Source organism: Eschscholzia californica, unplaced genomic scaffold (genome assembly GCF_041429995.1).
Source record: "Eschscholzia californica isolate CP2 unplaced genomic scaffold, dmEscCali1.0.p SCAF_3, whole genome shotgun sequence".
Classification (NCBI taxonomy): Eukaryota; Viridiplantae; Streptophyta; class Magnoliopsida; order Ranunculales; family Papaveraceae; genus Eschscholzia; species Eschscholzia californica.
This window is the reverse complement of record NW_028238420.1, coordinates 52,913,352-52,922,814: the sequence shown is the minus strand read 5'-3', so window position 1 is coordinate 52,922,814 and position 9,463 is coordinate 52,913,352. Positions and strand designations below refer to the sequence as shown.

Here is a 9,463-nt window from a genome sequence, read left to right as displayed (position 1 = left end):
CGATGAGTTGTCCCTTCGATGATCATGTAATATATGCAATTAACTAGTACAAATACTCCGGGGGTAGGATTACTTGAAAGTCTTACTCGATGCATGATTATTGATGAAATTATGCAATTAAAAAATGTCACATCAACTTCTAAATCAACCTCTAAACAAGATTCTAAGTGGAATAAACATTTCTCTATAATCGAACGCTCATTTACTAGTAGGTTCTCAAGATTGAATTAAAGAAAGCTATGGGATAATCTTTGAGTTGTGTAGTTCTTGCAACTTCAATTGAATATCACATAATCCTAGCTACTACAAGGTGTCATAAGGTTTTACAACACCTTTCCCTAAGGCCTAAGGTAGACATTGAAGTGAACTCATCTGACAAAATCTTCAACAAGGGTTAGAAGTAGATAAAATTTTCTAGCGCAAAAACTAAGGCTTTTTAGGTGTGAGACCAGTCGGGCTGGGCCATAGCCAGTTTGCACGTGATGCCTGTCTGTTTAAACGGGTTGTGGCGGACAGTTTCGAGGCCACTGCAGCCTGTTGTGAAACACTACCAACAGGCAAAGAAATTGTTCATGTCACCTATTAAGCGATACTATACAAGAACTCACTATGAACATACTCATGGAAAATTCGAAAATTAGGTCAAATCTTACTTCCATCAATTGACAATAAATAACACAGTTGATATGAAGACCCAATCAAACATATTACCAGTTTTATGAAGACCAAACAAACATAGTTTCTTAGGATACAATCATACTAATGCAAGCTTGAATAATTCCAGACCCGAAAACATAGGTTTTAAGGAGATCAGATCAATAACATGGATATCGTTTTACCAGCTTGTTGATGCAGTTTAATCTACTACGATCGTGGCCTACTGCCTCCTGCACTTTTCAGAGGATTGAAGTAAGGATGGGCCTGCAGGAAATAAGATAATGGTAAATCATCATGCATCAAATTATACAACTCGTCATGTGAGAAAGGAACTCAAAACAAAGATGGAACAAATATAAATCGTCTACTAACTCGGTCAAGCCATGAACCATACATAATACTGAGGTGTCATTTGGCAATAAAGAGTAGAAGCACTTGTGACTGTACTAAAAGTACTTTTGCTCTAAAAAATACTTAGAAAATTATGAAAAGCTTGGCTCGTATAATAGTTACTTACACGTGGAAAAGTCAACAAGTTAGTTTGACAAAATAATAGAGGTGGTATGGCGGTGGTGGAGGTGCACCAGTGGTGGTGGTGGTGGTGGTGGTGGTGGTGCATTAGTGGTGGTGGAGGAGCACTAGTGATGTGATGGACCAGAGTTACCAGGTAATCTACCTCTCCCCTGGGTACCGCCTATCCGGTTCCCCGTACTCTTTTTGGGTCGGTTCACCATCCGATAACTCCAAAATTGGCATACTGGCATCTCTAACGTTAATAAGCTTAATTTTTTTGTAAGAAATTGTAAGCTAAACTAGTTAAGTTGTTAACTACAAAATATTTTGGTTATTTGTAGTAATTTTAAATTTAGGTGTATCTATTCTACAGTCATCACAGAGATGGTATTATATAATAGAAAATGCACTAAAAATAGGCAAACATATATATATATATATATGTGTATGTGCGGTTGGGGGTTTGTATTATGACTAAGGATAAGTACCATTGCTTCTTTTGCAGTGGGTCTTTCCTGGTGATCATAACGGAGCAACTTGTCGAGAAAATCAACCGCCTACAAAAACAAAATGTTGATGTAAATAAAATTTGGTCGGTTAAAATAACTGAGCTCTTCATTGAATGGTAAAGATATTGACCTCGGGGACTGCCAAATGCTGGTTATCAGCAGAAATGAACTTCGACCATGGTTTTCTGCTATGCCTGCAAGCAAGAGAAGAAAATAATTTTTAATAAAATGTAGTGCTAAAAAGGATTGTGAGAAATAGGAAACAGGAATCATATTATCAACCTCCCAACAAGGGCCTCGAGATGTGGGTCCAACTCCAAGCGATATTTGTTCAGATACGCATTTAATTCATCTGTTCCAAGCACCTAAAAGAACAAAGGTTAATTAGAACGTTGTCCTCGAAACATATGAAAACTTAGTAATTTACATTCCCGTATTATAACGTACCTTAGCTATTTTGACCAGTTGATCGTAATTATCATGCCCATAGAAAAAAGGTTCCTTGCGGAATATCTGTCGAGCACAATAATTATTAATCAAAATTCTGAAAAAACATGTGCATATCATACCTCCACACAGTACCAAATACCATACATCCTCATCCACCTCCTTCCATGGTGCAAGTGCAAAGGGATTTTGGTAATATTTGGGCCTCAACGAGAAACAGTTTATAAACAAACATAAGACTCCAGTCCTACCTAGATAAATAAAATTCTTCTGGCCCACTCGGTAAAAGTTATACAAAACGAAACCTCATAAGTAAGCGGTTAATGATCATTTAATAGAGCAAAATTCTCAGGATGTGGCTAACCAAATAGCATTGATACGAGGATTCAGTGCACCTACATATGAACTGCAGATAGATGGGAAAAGATCCGCACTTCATAATGTCCTATAGTATGAGTTATGACTTCGACAATGAATAAGAGCCTTACCATTCCAGCAAACATACAACCAAGGCTCCACAAGTCTAAAGAGTAATCGTAGTCTTGCAAATCTACAAGAAGTTCCGGGCCTTTGAAATATCTGCCGGAATATGTAAAAAGCACGAAGTTAGATAAATCACCAAAAATCAAACAAGACAATCTAACAAGTCGTAAATTTCCAAAAGCAAAAGTCCAACAACATGCTAATGTGCTACTGAGCGAAAACTGGAAAGCAGGTGCTTGACAATGCTACATGTGGACGGCAAGATGTTCTATCAACTTTTTTGAAATTCCAAGTTCTTCGACATGTCGCATCGCGATTCGGTTATTAGAAATTTTCGTTTATCTATACAAGAAACTTATGGCATTGCAGAAATAAGACTATCCACCTCTTACATGCTTTGTTAATGCTTGTGTGTTGTTTTGGCCTTCGCGATGTTGAAAAAGGTATCTGGAACTTCCGTTAGGACATGTTGTGGTTTTAACAAACTAGCACACTTGTTGAAAATAAACTTAACAAAACATTTACCCAACAAGAGCCCATGATTTTTATATTTGAAAATGCCTTACAATGTAATTGAGAGATTAAGACACCTGCCAGCGGGCAATAGAAAACCAGACAAACAGATAGAATGAAAACAGCTTTCGCCACAAATTTTGTTTCCCAAATCAAATAAAAATGGGACCATCAGTTGGACCTAAATTTGGTTCACAAAAAAGCATGCCTATCTAATTGAAATCAGAGAATAAAAATATGAATCCTTTTATCAATTAGAGAATAGGCTTACCTTGAAGCAACACGTACATTATATTCTTTCCCTGGATGATAAAACTCTGCCAACCCCCAGTCTATCAGACGAAGCTTACGTTGTTCATGATCAATCATGACATTGTGGGGCTTAACATCTCGGTGCATAATACCTTGCGAGTGACAGTATTCTAATGCCTACACGTTAAAAATTATATCAGGCACAATTACAAGTATAACACAACGAAGAAAAATGACAGATAAACTAGAAAAATCACAGTTTTATGTCTATATCCATGGTTTACGTCATTAATACACACACACACACACACACACACACACATACATATATATGACCTTCACAGCCTTGAAATCATAAATAATAAAAATTGAGTACTGACACTTAAAATCTTTGCTACCTTGTGACTTAATGGGTCTAACATGAAAATGACTAATTTTAATGGTACATCGACTGTAGAGAAATACAGATTCTCATGGGTTTTCTCAAGATTTTACAACAATGAAAAAGTATAATAAGCCTTAAATGTACCTAGAATCATGCACTATGACCCTTTATTTACTAGATAATCTCAAGCACCTGTTCTAAATTTGGGGGAACCAAAGCATGTTAAAACAGGGTGACTCATTGAAAAACTGAAATTTCTTTAGAGGAAACCTAATTCATTAAGGAAAGACAAATTAATTTATCATGACCGATAGGGCTAATTTCATATAGTTGTCACATCAAAAGGAAATATGGCAACATAGGGTCACATAATAATAAATAGAAATATTGCAACATAGGGTCACATAATAATAATTAAAAACTTGCCTTCAACAGTTCATAGATGTAGTATCTGGTATCATAGTCTGTAAGTTTCGGATAAAGAACTTTAAAATCAGTGTTGTTCACATGTTCAAATACTAGACTAGGGGTCTTGGATTGTTGATCTCTGACAATATCCAGCAATTTCACAATGTTTGGACCACCACAGAGGTTCTGCAAAATTTTAATCTCTCTCTTTATCTGCATGACCGTAAATTATAACAAAGAATTAGCATCTCAAAGAGAGTACAAATAATAGGCAGTAAAAATCATAAGCAAATAACACCCGTATAAAATATCAGAATTCCCAAATGAATCCATATCAGATTCATTATTCAAAATGCATAAACAGGTTGGTTATGCCAGAGAGTATTGGGCACACAAGCATAATATTAACAAATATGACTACATTCTAAAACAGCAGCCAAGTCAAAGGCCTTACACATATGTCTAATGTGAAGCATAAGGCCTATTCAATCAATAGAACGGCAAAGTGGGATGGTATCCACTACGTCGTACAACGATATTGATACGTAAGCAATGCAAGAAAAAAAACCTTAATGGTGTACAAAATCAATATCCCTCTTTTATACGTAAGCGAAGGCAACCTAAAGCTATATTTCTCATTTTAAACCTAAGTTTAGTTCCTTCTTGGGTCAATATTGCAAAACACAAGGGTTCACTGCAATCCGAGTTTCATACATAATTTGAAGTTACTCAAATATTAAAGATGATCATCGTTTCTTATAATTACACTAAAAAAAACCTAATTTTGGGTGAGAAATCACCTTCTTCTTCTTGACAGGCTTAAGGATCTTAATAACACAACGTTCATTGTTGGTAGAATGAACACCTTCAAACACTTCGCTGTATTTCCCCCTTCCTACCTTCCTAACAACCTCATAATCATCTTGTTCCCTAAATAAATAAATAAAAGAAGGCAAACCAATGAATCTTAAAGAATCAAATCAAACAAAAAGAAAAAAGCAAATTTCTAAGACTTGAAAATGCAATTCACCCCCATTGAACAGTATGAGATTCATAATCCCAATATTCTTTGGGACGAACAACGTTAACATCAGCATAAACCCTAGCCTTGGATGCAGCTCCAGGCCGTCTAATCGCTTTTCCGATTCTTTGCGCCAGATTGTCGGCTGGAGGTGGTAGCGGAGATGATGAAGGACGATGAAGATTCGAATTTTTCTGTTCGGAATTTTTTAAAGGAACACCACAAACAATCCTTCTCAACCCTAAAAATGGAATTACTTCTTCAGATCTTCTTATATAACAAAAAACAGAAGAAGAGTATCTGTTTTTGTTGATTCGAAGATCTGATGAACGGAGAAAGAGAGGTTGATGAGAGATGAAGAATTGCAGAGGCCTTGCGGCCATGAAACGGGAAAAGAAGAAGAAGAGAAGAAAAAAAAGGGAAAGGTAAAAGGTTCGCACTTCTTTTCTTTTTCTGTTTTTGGTCTGAAAAAGCATAATTCTATTTTGACCCCTAAATATGATCTATTTTCAAATTTGATCCCTAAATCACTTTCACTGTAGTTTCACAACATTTAAATTAGGGGGCGCTTGTTTAATTGAGGCAAAAGAAATTTTTTTTTTTCTCTTGTTAAAATGAGGCAAAAGAAATTGGAATGACATAAAACAAAACACAATTTTTGAAGTGTAAATTTTTGGTCTAAAGCAAAAAAAAAAAAAATGAGTCTTAATAACACCATGAGTCCAATATTAACACAAAATCCTCAAAGAAATACACGTGATAAATCATATTTGCATGACACAATATTTTGGGATTCACTAAAAAATGTTTGCGTGACACTATTATCTTACACTTTTTGTTGTTTAATTTTATGCAACTTAGTCATGAACGGTCCAAATATTTAGGAGGGCCCGAACAGAGTATAATTTAGGGGCCTATATAATGCATGTCAGAAAATTGCTAATGTTTTGAGGAAGTAAGAAAAGTATACGGAGTACAAAATTTTAAAGGGTGAGCTACCAAAAATTATCGTCCAAACATACGCTTCTATCTTTTCTCTCTCACTCTTCTTTCTTCTCTCTCGTCCCCTTCTCTCACCCTTCCAAAATTCTAATTTAGGTTCATGGTACATACATTCTTAACCGTGTTCAATTAAGAGTTGAAGATTCATATTGTAATATCTGATTGTTTGGCAAGTGAACCCGAAAATTTCAAGAGCCATTTACAGATATGTTACAAAATGTGGAGGTAATTTCTACAGTTGAAAAAGAGTTTGCTACCGACATCTCTGATGATGAAGGCAACAAATTCTAAACCACTGGATATGTTAGAAAATGTGGAGGTAATTTATGCATTTAATTTTATTTTAGCTTCCAAATGTATTTCAGGGAAAAAACAAGATTTTTTTTACTCATAGGGACCAAAGTGAATTGACAGACACTTATGGAGGTCAAAACGGTGAGTTATTCACAAATTAGAAACCAAAACAATTAATTTTATAATCTAATTATACTCCAAATACTTAAGATCACTCCACTTTTGGTTACAATCTAAAGAGTTAATTTGTGAGATTGGTTATTACAACATCTCCAATGCAAGACTCAAGAAAAACTCTAAAAATCTTATGCGTCAAGTGTGAAGAGTGAATATCTAAATGGTCTTTATCCTACTTGGTCATTTAGAGATGCTCTACTGGAAAAACCTTCTCTGATGCAACACTCAAGAGAATCTCTAAAAAACTATATATTTGGTATAAAATTAATTAATTTGTTTATTTGGCACTTAGAGATCCTCAAGAGAACTTAAAAATCTCTAAAATAAATCTTGGCACGTCATTTTAGAGATTCATATTGAATTTCGCATTAGAGATGAATTTTAAGGAAAAGGTATAAAAATCCTATGTAACATTCTAAGATTTAAAGTTTGAGTGTTGCATTGGAGATGCTCTGAGTGAATCCGAATTGGATTGTCAGGCTTTCTGGCTTGATTTCCACTCCTATAATAACCCAATATTTCGGTACACTAACTCAATTTTTTTCGAGCACTAGATATTTCGGATTTTTTTCGACTTGGATTGGGTATTAGCGCATTGGACCTCGATTGTCGTGCTTTTGGGTTTGATTTCTACTCCTATAATAACCCAATACTTTGATATACTAACTCAAAAAGTAAGTGCATCTACTCTGCGACTAGTAGGCCAGTTGGTAAGTGTATCTACTCCGTAATACGGAAGAGGTCTCAGGTTCAATCTCATGAAAGTGTAAATTCAGAAATATTTAACTTGAATATAAATAAAATAATATTTTTGGGCTTGAGGCTATTAGTTTCGTCTGACTTTAAGCCAGTTGTACTCAATATTTAAAAAACCAGTTTTAAAGCAGCGCAAGAAATGATGGATTTTTCATACAGAAAATATGGATCCCCCAAAATTTTATAAGAAGACAAAATGCATTTAAATACCAGTATCACTATTCTAATAATTTTAGCACCACTATCATTACTGTAATAATTTTAAAATAATTAAGTAAAGGTAAATTTGGAAAAAAGAAAAGGAGGGGAAAACATTTTGACACCCTGTCTGTGGGAAAATATTTTGATTTTCTTTCTCACTCTTTATTCTGATGCGAATTGCACTTTCACACTTTTGTGGCTCTGTCGAAGAGCGAAAAATCGATTTTCCATCCTATTTTCGCACATATCCAACGGACCCTTAAGGGTGAATGGATGTTAAGAAAGAAAGTGGACTGGACCTGATTCGAATCAAATAAAAGGGGGTGGAGAAAGAAGCCTAACACGAAACGAGGGGCCAAAAGAAAAAAAATTAGGGCATTGAAATAAATGCGGGAAACTTCGAATCCAATAATCATATTTCATACCAAAAACATACCTCATGCCACACAGACCCCACGCTCCTCTCCCATTCGTATAAACCTTTTCTCTTTTTAGGGTTTGAGAGACAAACAAGAGAGAGAGAAAGTAATTTTCTTGTTGATTCAAGGAAGAAGCCATGGAGGAAGTTAGGTCTTCCTCTGCTTGGGTTGCTAGTCGTTCTTCTCATGTCGTCGTTGACTCCTCAGGTATTCCATCTTTCAAACCGACATTGTGACGTTGAAAACAATGCCTTTGATTATAAACAAACCGACATTGTGAAAATTTGTGCAGGAATTGAGAAAGTAATTGATAAGATTGAATGTTCAATTCCAAAAGTTGAATGGAATTTTGAAGGGATTCATTATTTTGATAATGGACCTCTAACTGTTCAATATCTCTTTGTTCTTGATGCTTTGAATTTCTGCTTTTGGCCTGGTACTCTCTCTCTCTCTCTCCTTTCTCTCTCTAGAAAATTTTAGTATTTTGTTTACCATTGGCACATTAGTGAATTGATTGTTTGAATATTTGTATTGACAGATAAGGATTTGAGTTATGACCATTTGGCTTCTGGGTTAAAAGAAGCCCTGGAAAATGATCAATCTGTTTTTGATGCTGACCGTCTACAAAAATACACTGGTAATATGGGGTTTCAATCTGAATCTTTCTATCTCTTAAAATACTGACATTTGTGTTATTTAGTTAATATATGATGCAAGATTGTGGGGTTCTTCTGGATTTATGTTATTTGATTAAATTTTGTAAGTTTTAACATCTATTGGCTTGTTGGTTTGAGAAAAGTGGGTTTTTGATTATATGAAATGTTTGAGAAAAGTGGGTTTTTGATTATATGAAATGTTGACAGGTCCTCAACTAAGAGAGTTATTGAAATGGCCTCGACCACTGCCATTAGAGGATGAACGTGTTCGCTTACTTCATGAGGTACTCTTCAGTGTTATTCTCAATGAATGTTTGAAACCCATTACTCCTGTTTTGCTTGTAGATTTGAGTGAGTAGTGTTCGTAGGGGTTATTTCTGGAGGAAGACCCAGTCGTCGTTCTTGTTTCGCAGTTTTTTTTTTTCAATTTGTTTTCTTTATGTCCTTTATAATGAGGGTTACGATTTTGCCCTTTAGAATGAGGTTAAGGGTTGAGAACTCATATTTCTGTTTCGCCTCCAATATATTTAGGTTGGCGAGGAGTTAGAGAGAAGCTTTGGTGGAAAAGCAGCAAATATAGTGGAGTCTTGTGGAAAGTCTGCTGCTTCACTTGTTGCCACTATTGCCCGCCATTTCCCTGGTACAGATTCTCCCTATTTCTTTCCTAATGTTTCATTTGCAACTTCTCTTCTACTAAACTGATATTTGTTGGATTAGTTACTTATTTGAGTATGCTGGCACAACTTTTATGAAGAAGACCGAAAGGCATT

At 35.3% G+C, this 9,463-nt stretch overlaps 2 protein-coding genes across 2 annotated transcripts in view; one reads left to right on the top strand and one right to left on the bottom strand.

Moving 5' to 3' along the window:
- Nucleotides 1–637: 637 nt before the first annotated feature.
- On the bottom strand, nucleotides 638–5,839 carry LOC147551776 (casein kinase II subunit alpha-2-like). The gene is made up of 10 exons (XM_086667617.1): nucleotides 5,198–5,839; nucleotides 4,968–5,097; nucleotides 4,186–4,380; nucleotides 3,394–3,551; nucleotides 2,615–2,705; nucleotides 2,127–2,192; nucleotides 1,962–2,044; nucleotides 1,810–1,873; nucleotides 1,659–1,727; nucleotides 638–921 (listed from the first exon to the last, which is right to left on the bottom strand). The coding sequence occupies exons 1-10, from the start codon at nucleotides 5,662–5,664 to the stop codon at nucleotides 865–867; spliced, it is 1,380 nt and encodes a 459-aa protein (XP_086523743.1). The 5' UTR covers nucleotides 5,665–5,839; the 3' UTR covers nucleotides 638–864.
- Nucleotides 5,840–7,975: 2,136 nt separating this feature from the next.
- Nucleotides 7,976–9,463, top strand: part of LOC147551775 (uncharacterized) — a 2,702-nt gene continuing 1,214 nt past the window's right edge. The window contains exons 1-5 of the mRNA XM_086671600.1: nucleotides 7,976–8,244; nucleotides 8,330–8,473; nucleotides 8,576–8,674; nucleotides 8,901–8,977; nucleotides 9,225–9,333. Coding sequence (XP_086527726.1) covers nucleotides 8,175–8,244; nucleotides 8,330–8,473; nucleotides 8,576–8,674; nucleotides 8,901–8,977; nucleotides 9,225–9,333 — 499 coding nt within the window. The 5' untranslated portion in view covers nucleotides 7,976–8,174. The remainder of the gene's footprint in view (nucleotides 8,245–8,329; nucleotides 8,474–8,575; nucleotides 8,675–8,900; nucleotides 8,978–9,224; nucleotides 9,334–9,463) is intronic.